Source organism: Mizuhopecten yessoensis, unplaced genomic scaffold (assembly GCF_002113885.1).
Source record: "Mizuhopecten yessoensis strain PY_sf001 unplaced genomic scaffold, ASM211388v2 scaffold10383, whole genome shotgun sequence".
Taxonomy (NCBI): Eukaryota; Metazoa; Mollusca; class Bivalvia; order Pectinida; family Pectinidae; genus Mizuhopecten; species Mizuhopecten yessoensis.
Genome location: NW_018408519.1, coordinates 29,117 through 50,157, shown reverse-complemented (window position 1 = coordinate 50,157; position 21,041 = coordinate 29,117). Strand labels below are relative to the sequence as shown.

At 36.2% G+C, this 21,041-nt stretch overlaps 1 protein-coding gene across 3 annotated transcripts in view; it reads left to right on the top strand.

Moving 5' to 3' along the window:
- Positions 1–385: 385 nt before the first annotated feature.
- LOC110460398 (high affinity cationic amino acid transporter 1-like) overlaps positions 386–21,041 on the top strand; it is a 34,539-nt gene continuing 13,883 nt past the window's right edge. The window contains exons 1-16 of one of the 3 annotated variants that reach the window (XM_021513274.1): positions 386–491; positions 677–964; positions 2,114–2,254; positions 4,622–4,741; positions 5,793–5,921; positions 6,263–6,418; positions 10,003–10,142; positions 10,731–10,854; positions 11,328–11,550; positions 13,449–13,588; positions 14,584–14,686; positions 14,966–15,010; positions 15,785–15,975; positions 16,510–16,676; positions 18,670–18,778; positions 20,329–20,533. In XM_021513274.1, coding sequence (XP_021368949.1) covers positions 2,146–2,254; positions 4,622–4,741; positions 5,793–5,921; positions 6,263–6,418; positions 10,003–10,142; positions 10,731–10,854; positions 11,328–11,550; positions 13,449–13,588; positions 14,584–14,686; positions 14,966–15,010; positions 15,785–15,975; positions 16,510–16,676; positions 18,670–18,778; positions 20,329–20,525 — 1,953 coding nt within the window. In that variant the 5' untranslated portion in view covers positions 386–491; positions 677–964; positions 2,114–2,145 and the 3' untranslated portion in view covers positions 20,526–20,533. Of the gene's footprint in view, positions 492–601; positions 965–2,113; positions 2,255–4,621; positions 4,742–5,792; positions 5,922–6,262; positions 6,419–10,002; positions 10,143–10,730; positions 10,855–11,327; positions 11,551–13,448; positions 13,589–14,583; positions 14,687–14,965; positions 15,011–15,784; positions 15,976–16,509; positions 16,677–18,669; positions 18,779–20,328; positions 20,534–21,041 lie in introns of those variants that run through there. The other 2 variants (XM_021513272.1, XM_021513275.1) reach the window with 2 other exon arrangements.

Genomic DNA, 21,041 nt, shown 5'->3' with positions numbered 1-21,041 from the left:
TATAAAGATTTTAAGTAGAGTAGAAATCATGAACTTAATCTTTTAATCTAACAGTTATTTAATTTAATTTGACATAATCTTCTTGTGGCTTATACTCTGTATAGTAATATAACAGTGTTGTGTACATATCACAGTCTTCTCTTGATTTGACCCCATTTGACCTATTTTGATTGCATCACTTTATAGTGGTGCATCACTTGACAAAATTATCTCCCTTTAAGAACTAATTTACTGTTTCCCATCTGTCACATTACCAGGACCTCTGATGAGATCGGCCCCGAGAGGACAGGAACTAACGAGATTGGTCCCAGCATTTTGATTGTATCACTTTATAGTGGTGCATCACTTGACAAAACTATCTCCCTTTAATAACTAATTTACTGTTTCCCATCTGTCACATTACCAGGACCTCTGATGAGATCGGCCCCGAGAGGACAAGAACTAACGAGATTGGCCCAGAAGGACAGGAACTAACGAGATCGACCCAGGAGGTCAGCAACTTGATTGCATCATTTTATAGTGGTGCATCACTTGACAAAATTATCTCCCTTTAAGAACTAATTTACTGTTTCCCATCTGTCACATTACCAGGACCTCTGATGAGATCGGCCCCGAGAGGACAAGAACTAACGAGATTGGCCCAGAAGGACAGGAACTAACAAGATCGACCCAGGAGGTCAGCAACTTGATTGCATCACTTTATAGTGGTGCATCACTTGACAAAATTACGAGATCATCACGAGAGGACAGGAACTTACAAGATTGGCCCAGTAGAACAGGAACTGATGAGATTGGCCCGATAGGACAGGATCAAACTAACGAGAACGTCCCGGGGGGACAGGAACTAACGAGAGCGACCCGGGAGGACAAAACTGACACATTGTTGAAGAAACTGAAGTGTTTACATCAGATAGAAATTTGTATTTATTTGATTCAGACATCATAAGTTTAATTTACTAAAGAGGTAAGTTAATGTGAATTTGAATTTGATTTTATTTGAAGTTTCAAACATTGCTTGATTTACTGTAATATATGAAAATGTTTATGGTATTTTAATGATACACATGATATTAAACATAAGTATTCAGTATTGATATTAAACATTAGTTTTCAGTATTGATATAAAACATAAGTATAAATCAGTATTGATATTAAACATAAGACTAAATCAGTATTGATATTAAACATTAGTATTCAATATTGATATTAAACATAAGACTAAATCAGTATTGATATTAAACATTAGTATTCAGTATTGATATTAAACATTAGTATTCAGTATTGATATTAAACATTAATATTCAGTATTGATATTAAACATTAGTATTCAATACTGATATTAAACATTAGTATTCAGTATTGATATTAAACATTAATATTCAGTATTGATATTAAACATCAGTATTCAATATTGATATTAAACATTAGTATTCAATACTGATATTAAACATTGGTATTCAGTATTGATATTAAACATTAATATTCAATATTGATATTAAGCATTAGTATTCAATATTGATATAAAACATTAGTATTCAATATTGAGATTAAGCATTAGTATTCAATATTGATATTAAACATAAGTATTCAATATTGATATTAAACATTGATATTCAATATTGATATTAAACATTAATATGCAATATTGATATTAAACATTAGTATTCAATATTGATATTAAACTTTAGTATTCAATATTGTTATTAAGCATTAGTATTCCATATTGATATAAAACATTAGTATTCAATATTGAGATTAAGCATTAGTATTCAATATTGATATTAAACATAAGTATTCAATATTGATATTAAACATTAATATGCAATATTGATATTAAACATTAGTATTCAATATTGATATTAAACATTAGTATTCAATATTGATATTAAGCATTAGTATTCAATATTGATATAATTATTTGAAATATTTCATTTTTCTCTTAACTTGACTAAACTGTTGAACATTCTTCATATTGTTCACCCGAGTCTATCACATACAGATTTTTGTTATAGCATTTGATATTCCATGAATAATCATAAAAAAACGTTTATGTTTTTATATCCTGAGTATTTAAGTACTTTGACCTATAAAACGGTGTCAACAAACTTTTCAGGTTTTACAGAAGAGCTTTAAACCAAAGACAGGATGAGCAGTTTCAGACAAAAGCTTTTGAGAAGGAAATTTGTGGATTTGTCATCTGTAACAAACACCAAGCTAGCCCGATGTCTCACCACGTTCGACTTGACCGCTTTAGGTATTTATATAACACCAAGCTAGCCCGATGTCTCACCACGTTCGACTTGACCGCTTTAGGTATTTATATAACACCAAGGTAGCCTTATGTCTCACCACGTTCGACTTGACCGCTTTAGGTATTTATATAACACCAAGCTAGCCTGATGTCTCAACACACTGGACTTGACCGCTGTAGGTATTTATATAACACCAAGCTAGCCTGATGTCTCACAACACTGGCCTTGACCGCTTTAGGTATTTATATAACACCAAGCTAGCCTGATGTCTCACCACACTGGACTTGACCGCTTTAGGTATTTATATAACACCAAGCTAGCCTGATGTCTCACCACACTGGACTTGACCGCTTTAGGTATTTATATAACACCAAGCTAGCCTGATGTCTCACCACACTGGACTTGACCGCTTTAGGTATTTATATAACACCAAGCTAGCCTGATGTCTCACCACACTGGACTTGACCGCTTTAGGTATTTATATAACACCAAGCTAGCCTGATGTCTCACCACACTGGACTTGACCGCTTTAGGTATTTATATAACACCAAGCTAGCCTGATGTCTCACCACACTGGACTTGACCGCTTTAGGTATTTATATAACACCAAGCTAGCCTGATGTCTCACCACACTGGACTTGACCGCTTTAGGTATTTATATAACACCAAGCTAGCCTGATGTCTCACCACACTGGACTTGACCGCTTTAGGTATTTATATAACACCAAGCTAGCCTGATGTCTCACCACACTGGACTTGACCGCTTTAGGTATTTATATAACACCAAGCTAGCCTGATGTCTCACCACACTGGACTTGACCGCTTTAGGTATTTATATAACACCAAGCTAGCCTGATGTCTCACCACACTGGACTTGACCGCTTTAGGTATTTATATAACACCAAGCTAGCCTGATGTCTCACCACACTGGACTTGACCGCTTTAGGTATTTATATAACACCAAGCTAGCCTGATGTCTCACCACACTGGACTTGACCGCTTTAGGTATTTATATAACACCAAGCTAGCCTGATGTCTCACCACACTGGACTTGACCGCTTTAGGTATTTATATAACACCAAGCTAGCCTGATGTCTCACCACACTGGACTTGACCGCTTTAGGTATTTATATAACACCAAGCTAGCCTGATGTCTCACCACACTGGACTTGACCGCTTTAGGTATTTATATAACACCAAGCTAGCCTGATGTCTCACCACACTGGACTTGACCGCTTTAGGTATTTATATAACACCAAGCTAGCCTGATGTCTCACCACACTGGACTTGACCGCTTTAGGTATTTATATAACACCAAGCTAGCCTGATGTCTCACCACACTGGACTTGACCGCTTTAGGTATTTATATAACACCAAGCTAGCCTGATGTCTCACCACACTGGACTTGACCGCTTTAGGTATTTATATAACACCAAGCTAGCCTGATGTCTCACCACACTGGACTTGACCGCTTTAGGTATTTATATAACACCAAGCTAGCCTGATGTCTCACCACACCGGACTTGACTGCTTTAGGTATTTATATAACACCAAGCTAGCCTGATGTCTCACCACGTTTGACTTGACTGCTTTAGGTATTTATATAACACCAAGCTAGCCTAATGTCTCACCACGTTCGACTTGACCGCTTTAGGTATTTATAATGTCTCACCACGCTGGACTTGACCGCTTTAGGTATTTATATAACACCAAGGTAGCCTTTTGTCTCACCACGTTCGACTTGACCGCTTTAGGTATTTATATAACACCAAGCTAGCCTAATGTCTCACAACACTGGACTTGACTGCTTTAGGTATTTATATAACACCAAGCTAGCGTGATGTCTCACCAAGCTGGACTTGAACGCTTTAGGTATTTATATAACACCAAGCTAGCCTGATGTCTCACAACACTGGATTTGACTGCTTTAGGTATTTATATAACACCAAGCTAGCCTGATGTCTCAACACACTGGCCTTGACCACTTTAGGTATTTATATAACCAAGCTAGCCTGATGTCTCACCACACTGGACTTGACCGCTTTAGGTATATTTATATAACACCAAGCTAGCCTGATGTCTCACCACACTGGATTTGACCGCTTTAGGTATTTATATAACACTAATTAAGCTAGCTCGATGTCTTACCACGCTCGACTTGACAGATTTACTAGTAACGGACACTGTGCTAGTCTAAAGGTGATGTTAACAAGCGTATGCAGGAATCAAGTGGAGAAATTTTACTTGTAACGATAATCCAGTTAAGATTCAGAATCATTTTTTAAGGTGTGTTCAGAGATTTTCATTTACTTAAACTGTTTTGTTTTGTTGTTTTTCATTTAGACTTTGAATTATTTATCAATGGACAGGTATTGGCAGTACTCTGGGAGCTGGTATCTACGTGGTTGCCGGCCAGGTTGCTAAGGAGAAGGCAGGACCAGCTGTCACCATTTCCTTTCTAATTGCAGCCCTGGCATCAGTTCTGGCAGGTAATATAACAATAAAACATCTAGTATGATAATCTAACAGGTAATATAACAACCTGAGATGTGTTATTATTATCTAACAGGTGACATAACATTCCTCCAGGTAATATAATAAGCTTACAGGTAACATAACGTCTTAACAGGTAATATGATTATCTAACAGGTAATATAATGTTCTAACAGGTAATATGATTATCTAACAGGTAATATAACATCCTAACAGGTAATATGATTATCTAACAGGTAATACAACATTCTAGTAGGTAATGTAACATCTTAACAGGTAATATGATTATCTAACAGATAATGTACTAATCTAACAGGTAATATAACGTCCTAACAGGTAATATAATAATCAACAGGTAATATAATTATCTAACAGATAATACAACATTCTAGTAGGTAATGTAACATCTTAACAGGTAATATGATTGTCTAACAGGTAATACAACATTCTAACAGGTAATGTAACATCTTAATAGGATATATATATGATTAACAAAACAGGTAATATAACATTCTAACAGGTAATTATACAAATCTGAAATGCAATTTAGTCTAACAGGTAATATAATGTTCTAACATGTAGTAAGATAAGCTAACATGTAATATGATAATCTAACATGTAATATGATAAAACAGGTTAAATAGGAATTGAACAATGTAACATTTTAACAATCTAACTATCACATTGTTAAACTTAGCCATTAAATCCAATATCATTTTATTTTCTATCTTTTTCAATGAAATATTTTTACATCCTCTGAATCTCTGTTAAAGTTTAGCAAAGTTTTAGAGTTGGAAAAAATGCTTGGCATACAATTTTGAGATCAGAAATGTTTGCAGTTTGCATACATTTAAATGTTTGTTTTGAAAACCCTAGACACTTTTCTATTACAAATATAGATTTGTTTACAGAAAATGACAAAGAAGCATCAGGGATCATCAAAAGTAGACCATGCAAGCAAAGATTTTCACAACTTTTTGTAAAACAGAACTTTTTTGAGTAAGATTTGATTAATATTTATATATTGCTGTTTAATTTATCTTCCAGGTTTGTGCTATGCAGAGTTTGGTGCACGTGTACCAAAGACCGGTTCGGCGTATGTGTACAGCTATGTGACTGTGGGAGAGTTCCTGGCATTCGTCATTGGCTGGAACCTCATTTTGGAGTATGTCATAGGTCAGTATAAAAAACTCAAAACTAAGATATTTTCTTAATCTGGAAATCAAAACATTTACCTCACCTCAAGTAACCAGTTTGATATTGCAGCAGTGTGTGGGTGATATCACAGGAAGGTTTACACCCTTCACTATTGTTATTGCTGCTGTATGTAGTGCAGCAAAGAGTATTCTGGTGTGTTTGTATTGGAGGGTATTCTGGTGTGATTGTGTTAGAGGGTATTCTGGTGTGATTGTGTTAGAGGGTATTCTGGTATGATTGTGTTGGAGGGTATTCTGGTGTGATCGTGTTAGAGGGTATTCCGGTGTGATTGTGGCTGAAAGCATTATATTACAATACAGGTACAGCCAGTGTAGCAAGGGCCTGGAGCTCCTACTTCGACTCACTCATCAACAAAGTCATCCAGACGTTTTTCAAGGAACACATGCCGATGAATATTCCCGGCTTTTCCTCCTATCCAGACTTCTTCGCTCTAGGAATCACTTTACTGTTAGCTGGTGAGTAATAGAACCAATCTTATTATAAGGAGATAAATAAACAATAAAATTGAAATAATAAGTATTCTCTTTCTTTCATTTCCTTTTAAAGTCTCTTTTGACATGAACTAAAACTGTGTAATAACTTATACCTCAGATTACAATTAATATCACATGTTGATTCGTCCGTTATCCGTCATGCGTTTTGCGTCCGTAAACAATTTACTTTTTTGACTTTTTCTCCAAAACCCCTGAACCAATGCAATGTCAATGAAACTTTGCAGAAACCTTCCATTGCCAAAGGTCTTCTCAAGATCCAGATATGTTAGAATCAAATACTCTTCATAGATGGAAGGGTCTTATGGTGCTAAACCAAAATTGTGAATTTCATGACCCTGGGGTTTCACGTTTCCCACTGGGGAGGGAGTAAACTTTACTATAGTTTATATAGGGAAATCACATTTTTAGGGCCCCGTATCAGAGATACGGGTGCCCTATAGTAATAGTAATCTGTCTGTCTGTTTGTCTGTCTGTCTGTCTGTCTGTCCGTCCACAAATTTTGTTCCTGGCTGATAACTTTGGTATTTATTGACCGATGTACATGAAACTTGGTCAAGATGTTCAGGTTACAAAAATACACATTGAGGTAAAAAGTCAAGGACAAAAGTCAAGGTCATTAGGTTCAAAGGTCAAGGTCAAATTTTACATCTTTTCACTGATGAACATTTTGTTATGACATTATGAAGCAAAGTTGATCAGAATTAAACAATGAGTCAACTGACCAAAGGTCAAGGTGATCGTGACAGGGGTCAGGGTTAAATTATGTATATTTTCACTGGTGAACATTTCACTATGACACTTTGAAGCAATGTTGCTCAAAATTAAACAAGGAGTCAATCGACCAAAGGTCAAGTTCACTGGGTCAAAGGTGAAGGTCAAGTTTTGTATTTTTCACTGATGAACATTTTGTTATGATATTAAGAAGCAAAGTTGGTCGGAATTAAAGAATAAGTTAACTGACCAAAGATCAGGGTCACTGGGTTAATGGTCAAGGTCTTTTGGGTCCAAAGGTCACAGACAATGTGGATCTCTGACTTTGACCCTGGCTCTTGATGGAGGAGGTAAATAAGGTGAAATAAAACAAATCAAAGCTAACAAATGAGTATTGCACCGGTATTTACATTTCTGTTAGCCCAGCAAATATGGAGGTGGAAGGAAACAAGACTCACATCATAGTACATGTAAAATGTATATTTTGCTTCCTTGTGATTCTTTTTGAAGTCCAAATGTCAAACGTCAAGCTCAGCTACATGTATATGGGCAGATTGCTTCTTGATGATTATGGGGGATATATTGCCACAAGACGGGGCCCTTACTGACCTGTCAGTGTTCTAGTTGACCAACATTTGTTTAATTTACATTTGAAGTAATTCAATTTGGGTTAGCATTACCAGTATTGGATAGCAGTTTGATGGTATGTACATATCAGCCCTGACTAAACCCCTAGGGGCTGATGGGCGGGGCCAAAAAAGGTCGAATTGACTGAAATTTCAAAACCTTCTTCTCAAGACCCAGATATGGTGGAATCAAATACCCTTCATAGTTGGAAGGGTTTTAAGATGCTCTACCAAAATTGTGAATTTTATGACCCCTTGTTTAAAATCAGAGGTGCTAGTTTCAAATACTTTTCAGTCTTAAATCTTTATCCTAGATATTGAATAAGGTACAATTTCGTGTTTTATTGTTTTTTGTCACTTTGAATAATATTTCTGTTCATGTTTTAAAAACAAAAATCAGCTCTCTGTATAAATGTACCGGGACTCAGGTGACCGTTAAGGCCCATGGGCCACTTGTTTTTCTAAATACTTTTAAATTAAATTTGAGCATTTTCCTCTGACACTGTATAACAAAAGAGATATTTATCAGCATTTCCACTAAATAGTTTTGTTTTCTGGAACCTTTTAAGAGTACACAATGTCCTCAAAGTAAAAATATCAGAAAACCAGTAAAAACGACGCAAGTCAACGAAATATTGGAGGAGTTTGAAGGGGTTAATTATAAGCATGTCTAAATTTTGATTTATATTTTTTTTATAACCAGATAATATGAAAGTGCATATATGCAATTGTAGTTCAGTATGATATTTATAAAAGCAATATAATTTGGTGCAATCGGCACATCAACTAATAGAAATAAAACGAGTTTCATAGCCTGTGATATGGTGTACCAATTTGTGTACTTAAATCATGGTCGAAAAACAGACAAAAGCTCACTGCAGGTTTAACGTTCTACATTTTTGTATTTTCCGAAACAAATCACTTAGAATCAAAACTTTCTCAGAAAATAATGTCAAGAATCAAGAAACGTTCCCAATACAAGTTCTGAATTTTTAAATATCACTGAAAAACTGTCAAAATTGTACCGATTGTGGTAGCATGACGTTAGACTCATATCCATCAAAGTAATGGCGAATATTATTGAAATGAGTATAAGGAACTTTATTTTCACACCTTTAATCAAACATGTGATGAAGAATTGACCTCACCGACCTGTATAATGTTATAATATTATGACCATTAGGATATGTGACTGTGGAGTATCTACTGTACATGTATACCAGGAACCTTGTGTTAAATATTCACCCTTCACCGGCTAAATCATTTTGTCATACTGCAAAGAAAAATGTCGCACAGTGATTGGTCGAATTGCCAAGGTACCTGAAGCTATGTTAGTATCCTTGCCAGGGTACATAAGAGCACAAGCACCTGTTGTAAGGGAGATAACTCGAAGATTCGAATCGAACACACCGGAGAACGTTCGTCTGTTAATGTTAACAATCAACAATATGGCGAAACGGTTTGCAAGCCAAATTGAGACAAAACGGGCTACACTAACTTATACCTACAAACACAAAGAGATGTATTTAAAGTTGTTTCAAAACAATATAATGTTGACTTATTATAATTTAAAAATTTATTAAATTGTTGGAATTATACAAAAAAATGTTTTTTCTGTTTTCCTGTACTACCGCCCTACAAAGTATCTGTTTTCTGGCAAACACGAGTCCCAACCTATAAATGGCTTTGCAGTATGACAAATTCGTTATACAGGTCTTTGGCAATAATGCACCCAGTGTATATTTGGCCCTTGACATTTAATTTTTACTATATAGCTAGGGTATGATGTGTACAAATGTTCCCTAGATTGAATTAACTCTCATTGTGGAGTGCAGTAAAGGTTAAAGTTAAACTGCAAAGATAATTTCCTGGTATATATACTGAAGTCAGTACAGATCTTTATAAACTTACAATCATGTACATACATGTGTATACCCTTTAGCTTAAACTGCATGGACATTAATGTTACTGTTATGTTTCACTTTATATCATATTTTCCTGTGTAACAAATGCATAATCCTATGTACAATCCTATGTACAATCGAACCCTGCAACACCTGTAGTAAATAAAACCAGACATAAAGATTGTGAAACTGTTTTACAGTTTGACCCGGTATGATTTTTGTCTTTTTGTCTTTTTGATAGGCCTTAAGCATATCATCTATCATTCCAGAGGTTTGCATTGATGAACATGTTGCCTGTTTTCAGTGGTTTTAGCCGTAGGCGTGAAGGAGTCATCAACTTTTAATAACATTTTCACGGGCGTGAATTTGCTGGTGGTGACCTACGTGATCATTTGTGGGATGTTCAAGGTCGATGTACACAACTGGCAGCTTAAGCCCTCAGAGGTATGTACAGAATGCTGACTCACATTTATTTACAAAACAAAAACATAAACAACAAGAAATAACTTAGATGATATAGATCAATGTATTATACATAGATACCCTGCTGTTGATACTGAATAGATCAATTTTAACTCTGTCAGAGTTGCCCTGGTCTGTAACAGCAGACCAAGGCTGTAACTGTGGAGCTAGGCCTGTAACGGTGGCCATGTTGGTCTGTAATGGTGGCCCGGGTCTGTAATGGTGGCCCAGGCCTATAAAAGCGGCCAAGGGCTGTAACAGTGGCCCAGGCCTGTAACGGTGGCCCGGGCATATAACAGCTGCACAGGCCTGTAATGGTGGCCCAGGCCTATAAAAGCAGCCAAGGGCTGTAACATTGGCCCAGGCCTGTAACAGTGGCCCGGGTATATAACAGCTACTGCACAGGCCTGTAATGGTGGCCCAGGCCTATAAAAGCAGCCAAGGGCTGTAACATTGGCCCAGGCCTGTAACAGTGGCCCAGGCCTGTAATGGTGGCCCAGTACTGTACCTGTTATGATGCTGCAGTTATTTGCCTTGCTTGTTAAATACTGTTCACTTGTATATTTCTAGATTCCTGGAAATGCTACAGTGTCTGGAAGTGGAGGATTTATGCCGTTCGGTTTTTCGGGGATGATGTCTGGGGCAGCCACCTGTTTTTATGCTTTTGTTGGGTTCGACTGTATAGCTACAACAGGTAATGTTAAGTTACTGTGTATAGTCATGTACTCTTGCATTCATTTAACTGGACCCATGAAAATAAATTATAGATTGATCACTGTAACTTATATTGCAAATAGAAAAACTTTATGCTGAAGCATCATGTCTAAGTCCTTTCATTTCATGACAGGATTGCGATAAAATCAATTTGTACTAATATAAAGTACCAAGTAAATGTGAATGTCTTTTAGACATCCTCTGGATTTTCAGTCATGAATATTCATGGCTTTCCATTGATTCAGAAAGTTATAATGAATTTATAATTATTTTCATTTATTTATTCATTAAACCATTGATTTGTCGCATTTCGTTGATGCATACATAGACATACATATCTATGCATCACTGTGACGTATGTCTGTCTGTCTGTCTGTTTACTGCTCTCCAGTTAATTTGTTTATCGGTATATCTCTATAAGGTTTTCACCCCAGTAATTTATTTGTTTTACAGGGGAGGAGGTAAAGAACCCGCAGAAAGCTATCCCTATTAGTATTGTCGTGTCCCTGATAGCCATCTTTTTTGCCTACTTTGGAATATCGGCTGTTATGACTCTGATGTGTCCGTATTACCTACTGGATGAGGATGCGCCTCTCCCAGATGTGTTTGACCGCGTTGGTTGGGGCGTGGCTAGATACATCATAGCGGTCGGGGCAATTTGTGGTCTCTCTACTAGGTATGTATGTAATCTGGGACAACTACATCATCTTAACGCTTGTTCAACGGGCAAGAATACAGCTGGCTTAATTTTAGATTTTGTTTGGTGTTAAAAGTTAAAGTGAGGTCTGAAAGATGTACTTATAAAGGTTGATGTTAGGTCTGAAAGATGTACTTATAAAGGTTGATGTTAGGTCTGAAAGATGTACTTATAAAGGTTGATGTTAGGTCTGAAAGATGTACTTATAAAGGTTGATGTTAGGTCTGAAAGATGTACTTATAAAGGTTGATGTTAGGTCTTAAAGATGTACTTATAATGGTTGATGTTAGGTCTGAAAGATGTACTTATAAAGGTTGATGTTAGGTCTGAAAGATGTACTTATAAAGGTTGATGTTAGGTCTGAAAGATGTACTTATAAAGGTTGATGTTAGGTCTGAAAGATGTACTTATAAAGGTTGATGTTAGGTCTGAAAGATGTACTTATAAAGGTTGATGTTAGGTCTGAAAGATGTACTTATAAAGGTTGATGTTAGGTCTGAAAGATGTACTTATAAAGGTTGATGTTAGGTCTGAAAGATGTACTTATAAAGGTTGATGTGAGGTCTGAAAAATGTACAATTTAATATGCATAATGCACTGACTTATGATATGTGTGTACCTTTAGCTACTGAATTGTAGTCCAGGTTCTAGTTGTATAACATATACTTTGCCAGTTAAAGACAAAACCAACAAAAGTTTTGTGGTATGTTATCGTCTGAACTGACTTACATGTATGGCAGTCTTAGGTGTGTATGTTAATTACCATCTTTAAGGCCACAACAACATAATTTCTTTATATGTTTCTTGTTTTTCTTTCCAAATTTATGTCAGTTATAAAAATTACTTCAGCACGTGACATAGACCTTAATGGAGCTCAGTCTCTTTAAGGAAGGATATCTGAAATATTTATTTCTTTATTTTGTTTAAAGATATGGAATGCCTGGCTACATTTTTCAAATTGATTTTTAATTTCCTTTGCTCAACATTTATAGTTTTCTAATTTAGATTAATTAAATTATGATCATTTGGATCAATACTGAAATAGATGACCTGCATCAGGTTTCTAGCAATAGTGGATTACAGAGCCAGATGCTCTGCTCCTGAGTGTTCGTATTTGTACTGACCAAACTGCTCCAGTGTTCGTATTTGTACTGACCAAGCTGCTCCAATGTTCGTATTTGTACTGACCAAACTGCTCCAGTGTTCGTATTTGTACTGACCAAACTGCTCCAGTGTTCGTATTTGTACTGACCAAACTGCTCCAGTGTTCGTATTTGTACTGACCAAACTGCTCCAGTGTTCGTATTTGTACTGACCAAACTGCTCCAGTGTTCGTATTTGTACTGACCAAACTGCTCCAGTGTTCGTATTTGTACTGACCAAACTGCTCCAGTGTTCGTATTTGTACTGACCAAACTGCTCCAGTGTTCGTATTTGTACTGACCAAACTGCTCCAGTGTTCGTATTTGTACTGACCAAACTGCTCCAGTGTTCGTATTTGTACTGACCAAACTGCTCCAGTGTTCGTATTTGTACTGACCAAACTGCTCCAGTGTTCGTATTTTACTGACCAAACTATGGAAACAAGGCTTCAATTCTTTCTGAAATTAAAGTTTTTGATCTTGTTTAAAACAATATTATGCAACATGTAATATATATATGTGTGAGATTATCTCCCCTTAGCCCCTGCTCCAGGATATACATTATGTTTGACTCAATTAAAGACAATTGTTTTTGCTCTGAAAAGTCTTTCTCATTTCTCTTATTGGCCTGCTTCTTTTTTCTGTACTGTCTTCCTGAAAAGAGAAAAAACTGATGAAAGCTAAATGAAGAAATATGAGGTAACATACACACAAAGTATAATGTTCTATCCACAGTTTACTCGGAGCCATGTTTCCGCTGCCCAGAGTTATCTATGCCATGGCCAGTGATGGCATTTTGTTCCGGTCTCTAGCAAACATTAGTGACCGCTTCAAAACACCATTGATGGCCACTGCGATATCTGGAGTGTTTGCAGGTATGTTGGAAATATAAGCTATACAAAGATCACACGATTACAGCAAGATAAGACGTAAAGATGGAAAATCAAAAAGACTAAAATGATTTTTCACATTTTCTTTTTCTATTTTACTACTTCGTATTCAGATTACAAAATATTTTTCAGCATATTTGTATGACAATTTTAAAACTAAACTCGAGAAATATTAAACTACACCTCCAGACAGGCATGTTTAGTAAAGTTAAAATTCCAGCACCTCTGATTGCAAACTGTTGAATTTGCAAACGTTTTAGAAAAAACAAAACCAGAATAATACATAAGCCTTATGTCTTCAAAAAGATTCTTCAGTTTGGAAATATGTGATATCAAATTTTTACTTTCTACAAAAATGATGTACGTATTAAATGTGTTGCAACGTTTCAAGACTGACATCTGCGACCCAGTACAAGAAACGGCATTAACAGATCACGCTAACACCCAAAGTCACAACGTCGACCGGGACAATGCCAAGATCGTTGAAAGGGAATAACACACAAAAACGAGACAAATCAAAGAAAGCAATAAAAATCAGAAAAATTCAGAACATGAACAGAGACGAGGGGGGACACCAGCTGAGTCATCTGTATTACCCGATACTGACATAACAGGGGAGGAGCTAGATTCACACCCTACCTGTAACCTATCTGATGCAGTGTGTATATATACGCTCCCTTGATAGATAGGCGAAACGTCCCGGGTCGAGTGATATAGTATATATACAATTTCGTCACATCGTTGTACAGGTAAAAAATATAAATCGCTCACCCAGTCATACCTTGACAAAGGGACCATTCAGTTTTGAAATGTTGCGACACGTTTAATACGTACATTGATTGTGAAGAAAGTAAAACTTTGATATCATAAGCCTAATATAGATAAGGGCTAAAGCTAAAACGAAAGAAAAAAATTCATGGAAGAAAATTAATGAGGAAAGGTCTTCAAAATTGTAATTCACTGACATGAAAATGGTTTAGGTGTGATGGCCATGATGTTTGACCTGTCGGAGCTGGTGGACATGATGTCTATAGGAACCCTCCTAGCCTACACTTTAGTGGGAGTTTGTGTGTTACTGCTGAGGTAGGTACTTGTCTACTATTCAGGGCGATTCTGTTGAGTTTGAATAGCTGATATATCATGAATTGATAATTAGTAACCTGCCGACCAGGTTGTTTTCTTCAGATACTCCAGTTTTCCTCCAACATACTGTAAATACTTTCAATGCGCTTCATCCAGGCCAACTATAACTTGCTTCATAATTGAAAATTAAATGATTAAAATGTATTGAATTATACAAAAAATAACTACTTTCAGCTTATTTAAATTTCCTGAAATATAGAATGTCAATTTTGTTTTCAGATATCGTGTGAAAGTTATGAAAACTTCAACTGATGCAGACGACAGGTAAGTCAACTACGTTCCTGAAGAGTTTGTTTTCCATTATCTTTGTAAGAAAGTAATTCTGCCCATTTTTCAAGTCCGTAATTGTTTCAAGATAAGTATCACTTCGGTCCTGAACTATTATAACTGCAAAATGTAATCGCTTCTGGGATTTGTATTTTATTACTTAAAAGCAAAAGTGTAAGTCCAACTGATTATGTTTAGACAGATACATCACTTAATATTATTGTTTGCTGCTGCATGGGCATACAAAAACACTTCATTCCGCAGAAACAAGGATTGTTAAATCTTTCACATTCCAAAACAAAAATTGATTGCCCAAAGGGCAAGTGAGCTTATGTCATAGCGCGGCGTCTGTCACTCGACCATCTTCCATCAATCGTCATTTGTCAACTTTTCCTTGAAACAACGTCTTCTGATCATGAAGAGTGGACAGGCCTAAAGTCATGATATTTGGTTTGTAGCTTCTTGGGATAGAGCCGATAAAGTTTGAGAAGGAAAATGACCTTGACCTTCTTTCAAGGGTCACAGGGACAAATATGTCAAACACTTCAAACAACTTCTGAAGAAGAACCAAAAAGCATAAAATCATATAATATGGCTGGTAGTTTCAACAGATGGAGCCAACAAAGTTTGGAGTGGAATATTTGTAGTTCAGTATGAAATATTTAATGAGAATATTTTTCTATGACTGCTTAAATATTCAGGTGAGCGATACAGGCCCTCTGGGCCTCTTGTTTTGCAATTCTTTCATGAGGAATTTTGTTTTTGTTTCAGTGACAGCATCAATCAAGGTAGCAGTGACGATAGTGATGTTATGACTCGCAGAAAAAGCCCCGTCAATGAGTCCGACCCTTTAGTAGGAGATGCCAGCTACAAAGACTGGCTCAAAGCAATGATGAAGTGCGACGAATCTGAGCCTACAGTATTCACAGAAAAAATAGCCCAATTCAATATTATTTGTATATGTAAGTAGATGTTTGTGACATTGCTGCTCAGTTATTTAACATCAAAATGAATCGGTCATAACGATTAGTTACCGACAAAACTCTTTATGCAAAACACACTGTCTATGATGTATTGGCGTGCATTGTACATGTTTATCACATTGTTTGGTTAAAAAACAGACAAATGTATATTTTCACCTTTTCATTGCAATCATAATTTTTTAGTGTGGACAGAAATTGTGAACTAAATACTGCAATATTCTGATCAGAGAAAACAAATACAAAAATTACCCTAACAATGCAAGAAGCCAATCTCAGTTTTAGTATTCAATGTGATATGAGCACAAATTTTATAACTTTATTGTGTCTTTATTTCTATATGAGCTGCTTCCTGAGTCTTAGATTTCTTTAGATCGTGGCGTGGTCTGGCGAGTTACATTTTCCCTGCAGTATTTAAATTGGAAGTATCTACCTGATAGTATAGTTTAGAATGATTGATCTTACGTTGAAATTGACCCCCCATTATCGTATACATTGTAGTTATATTGTTTTCAGGTATGATTATAATAGTTCTCAGTCTTGTGCTAATCTTTGCGGAGGAAAACCTTGCCAACGTAGAGTGGTGGGCTATTACACTTGTTACACTGTTGGTCCTCGCCATCCTCATCCTCCTCTACTCAATCCGTGTTCAACCAGAAAATACTCAAAAAGTCAGCTTCAAGGTAAGAAATGACAATTTCAGTCTTGACCATTCTCTTCCTCAATATTTCGGTCCAAATAGGGCCAGATGATACTCAAAGTTAGTTTCGAAGAAAAAATGTGAGTCTCATTTCCTTCCATCCTCGTTTTTAGTTCGCCTGTTCGAAGAACAGAGAGCTATAGCGATACCCCAGGCATGAGCGTCAGTGTGAAAATGTTTTAAGTTTTACCTGCAAGTTATTTAGAAGCTTGTCATTCATTAAATGTGTGTAGTAGGATACTGATATTTTGCATAGAGATTCCTGTGGGGTAAAATATTGATCAAGTAAATTTAAAAAAATTAAAAATAATTTCCAAATCTTTAAGACTTTTGACCTGTTTTGAACCTTACATTTTTTTAGCCATCAACGTTAAAGTATTTAGAAGCTTGCCATTCATTCAATATGTGTACAAGGATGCTGATATTTGCCATGAATGTTTCTTTGGGCTATACTTTTTGTGTAGCAAAGATACATTTACTTTTAAATTTTGATCTTTACATTTTAAGATCATATCAGCATTACGAACAATATTTTCTAATTTTTTTATCTACTCATATAGCATTTACTGATGGCAATATCATATTTATAGAAATATATATTGATTTAATATTATTTGGGTCAGACTTGACTGCAATGGTTTATAAAAAATAAAATAGAATAAGACTTCTCTGTAGTAGTAACGGCACTCGCTTCATGCTGGTAGACCGGTGCTAGAATCCACAGTCACGGGATCAAATCTAGGTCGGGTCAAAACCTAAGACATTAAAATAAGGCAATCTTCTCACTCCCTGCTAAGGATAATGTGACCGAGTGAAGTATCGTGTCAATGTGTGTGCGCCATGATATTTCAGTGAGACAGCACTATAAAGTCACCATATGTCTACCTGTCACAAGCAGACACCATCTCAATATGACCTATACATGAGTTAAAGGGACACTAAACCCCAATAAACAAACACATTTTTAAAGACGATAATTTTTTAAACAGGCGAGCATTGGGTGGCTTTGACACCATCTCTGGTTCTCTACTCAGTCAGCCAGAAATATTTAAAAAGCGTCAGATTTAAGGTGAAACAAGCGGATACTTTCACTGGTTACAGTAAACGTTGTGTTGTAGATGCCACTGGTTACAATAAACATTGTGTTGTAGATGCCACTGGTTACAGTGAACGTTGTGTTGTAGGTGCCACTGGTTACAGTAAACATTGTGTGGTAGATGCCACTGGTTACAGTAAACGTTGTGTTGTAGGGGTCACTGGTTACAGTAAACGTTGTGTTGTAGATGCCTCTGGTTACAGTAAACGTTGTGTTGTAGATGCCTCTGGTTACAGTAAACGTTGTGTTGTAGATGCCTCTGGTTACAGTAAACGTTGTGTTGTAGATGCCTCTGGTTACAGTAAACGTTGTGTTGTAGATGCCACTGGTTACAATAAACATTGTGTTGTAGATGCCACTGGTTACAGTGAACGTTGTGTTGTAGGTGCCACTGGTTACAGTAAACGTTGTGTTGTAGATGCCACTGGGTACAGTAAACGTTGTGTTGTAGATGCCACTGGTTACAATAAACATTGTGTTGTAGATGCCACTGGTTACAGTAAACGTTGTGTTCTAGATGCCACTGGTTACAGTAAACGTTGTGTTCTAGATGCCACTGGTTACAGTAAACGTTGTGTTCTAGATGCCACTGGTTACAGTAAACGTTGTGTTGTAGGGGTCACTGGTTACAGTAAACGTTGTGTTGTAGATGCCACTGGGTACAGTAAACGTTGTGTTGTAGATGCCACTGGGTACAGTAAACGTTGTGTTGTAGATGCCACTGGTTACAGAAAACGTTGTGTTGTAGATGCCACTGGTTACAGAAAACGTTGTGTTGTAGATGCCACTGGTTACAATAAACATTGTGTTGTAGATGCCACTGGTTACAGTAAACATTGTGTTGTAGATGCCACTGGTTACAGTAAACGTTGTGTTGTAGGTGCCGCTGCTGCCCATGTTACCAGTGTTGAGTGTGTTTGTCAATATCTACCTAATGCTAAAGCTCTCTAGCGCTACCTGGATCCGGTTTGGAGTTTGGATGTTTATAGGTAAGCTAGGATAATCTATGTATTTCCCTAAGCTAGAAGCTCCTTTCCGATCCATGCTAGTATAGCCAACATGCACCTAACTGATTATATGGTACATATAGGGTCATCAAAGTCCTTGTGAGAAATTGCAATATATAATGAACCTATGTATAAATGAAAATAACAATCTGATATCAGGGTATGATATATAAAACAGTCGAAACATATGAATATGGCCGAGGGTAAAAAGAATGAGTCATTTCCTTAAGTCGACCATACAGCTGTCTGTATATATAGTAAATCAGGCCTAATAAAAAGTACTCTAAGTAAGTAAATGGCTTCTAAAACATTTGATATTCTGATATTATTCAAACATGACAAATCTTTATGCAAAGCGGAAATATGTCTCCATGCAAGTATTGAATGCCATGAACCATTATAATGACTGGATGTGTCAGTCGTAGCTATGAATACTTATGTAGATTTTGTTAATACAAGCGTTTTTTCTGTCATATAAATGTGCAAACAAATGGCTCTCTCATAGCAGCACCCATTCATTAACAAAAGTTGAAGTGGTAGGAAATCTATTACTGGAAACGAGTAAATAAGCAATTATTGTTGGTAAAAGAAAGAACGCGTAACTACTCAGATTAAACACATATATAGGCCCAACCCTTGTTCTCTAGCCTGTTTTATCTAAAAGTACAATAGCTTCTTTTTAAATAAAACTGTCCTTTTTAATAAATTGTTTTTATATATAAAAAAAAACCTGGTGCATGTTAATACTTTCGTTTGCTATTATTAGCATCTATAAGTCCAATAGTTTTATGGTAATGTTGAGATAATTACCACTCTTTACGTTATATAATGGCACGTTTTAGCTATCAACAGTATCAGCTAATTTATAAACATTTATATACATTCACATTATATGTACAAAACCACAGGTTCTTGAAAAGGGAACTTTGTATTCGGAATTAACTGGACAATTTCAAAAGCATTCTGGTGGATTTTGTAGTAGGTGTTCAAAAAAATTGATGAGAAATTTTTTAAGCAGCTTTTTGACACATGACATAATTTTAAGAGATTCTGGACACCTTTTATATATACATGTGTATATATGAACTCTAAACAGGGAATACATGAGAAAAATACTGCAAAGTTATCAGATTTCGCGTTGTGCTTTTTTTCTCATTGTGTTATATACAGCACACTGTGTTATTTTTCGCGCTCGTAGATTCCACACTGGTCATTTTCACACTTAAGAAATGCATTAATTTGCATAGTATTGCATTTGCGGTTTCGTAACTGTTTTCAATCGTTTAATCTTCGTTTATTCTTCGTTTATTCTTTGTTTACTTATGCTGAATTCATGGAATCAGACTGTCCCATAATCGCAAGTTATATCATGACAAAAAATAATAAAAAGCACACATACACGCTCTAGATATCATGCACCAAATAGCAAAAACAGTTTTGTAAGATAAACGATTTCCTTATATTCCTTCCCTTTTCAAATACCTGTATGTGTACACTAAAACCCTATCCTAGCACTCTGCATTTCCTTACAGGTTTCCTCATTTACTTTTCCTATGGAATATGGCACAGCACAGGGTCCGAGCCGAGCCACGAGGAATACGTCCTCCTCCCAGACACTCCCAATAACCCCTCCCGGCCTCCCTCAGGCGTCCTCTCCGGCAGTGAGGACAGTCTTTTTGATGGCGAGACTGTGCAACGATCACGTGGTGTAGAAAAGTCGATAATGTAATGTATAGAGAGAATAATGCATTTTTATTTCCATTAATGCATTAATTGATAAAACAAATCGAAGTGCAGCTTATTCAGAGAAAACACTGTGCAATGGTTATAGATGGATGTTTGGAGATTTCTTCAACAGATATTTACTGAATAATTGAAGATCACAACGGGTTTTACATGTACCTGCTTATCTCTTTAAAACTTACAGAATGAATTGATGAGGTGGATAATTTGGGTCTAACTTATAGGTATCATGTATCTTGACGATATAGTTCAGTTTCACATAGAACTGAAATAAATCATTGCAAGCAACATCCCACCAATAGTAAGGCTTCAAGTATAGGGAGTGGATAGAGAATAAACCTACATAGGTGTGTACCTAGTGGGACAAAACTATGATATAAACGTGTGTGTCTGTTACTTACATAGGTATATACCTAGTGGGACAAAACTATGATATAAACGTGTGTGTCTGTTACTTACCTAGGTATATACCTAGTGGGACAAAACTATGATATAAACGTGT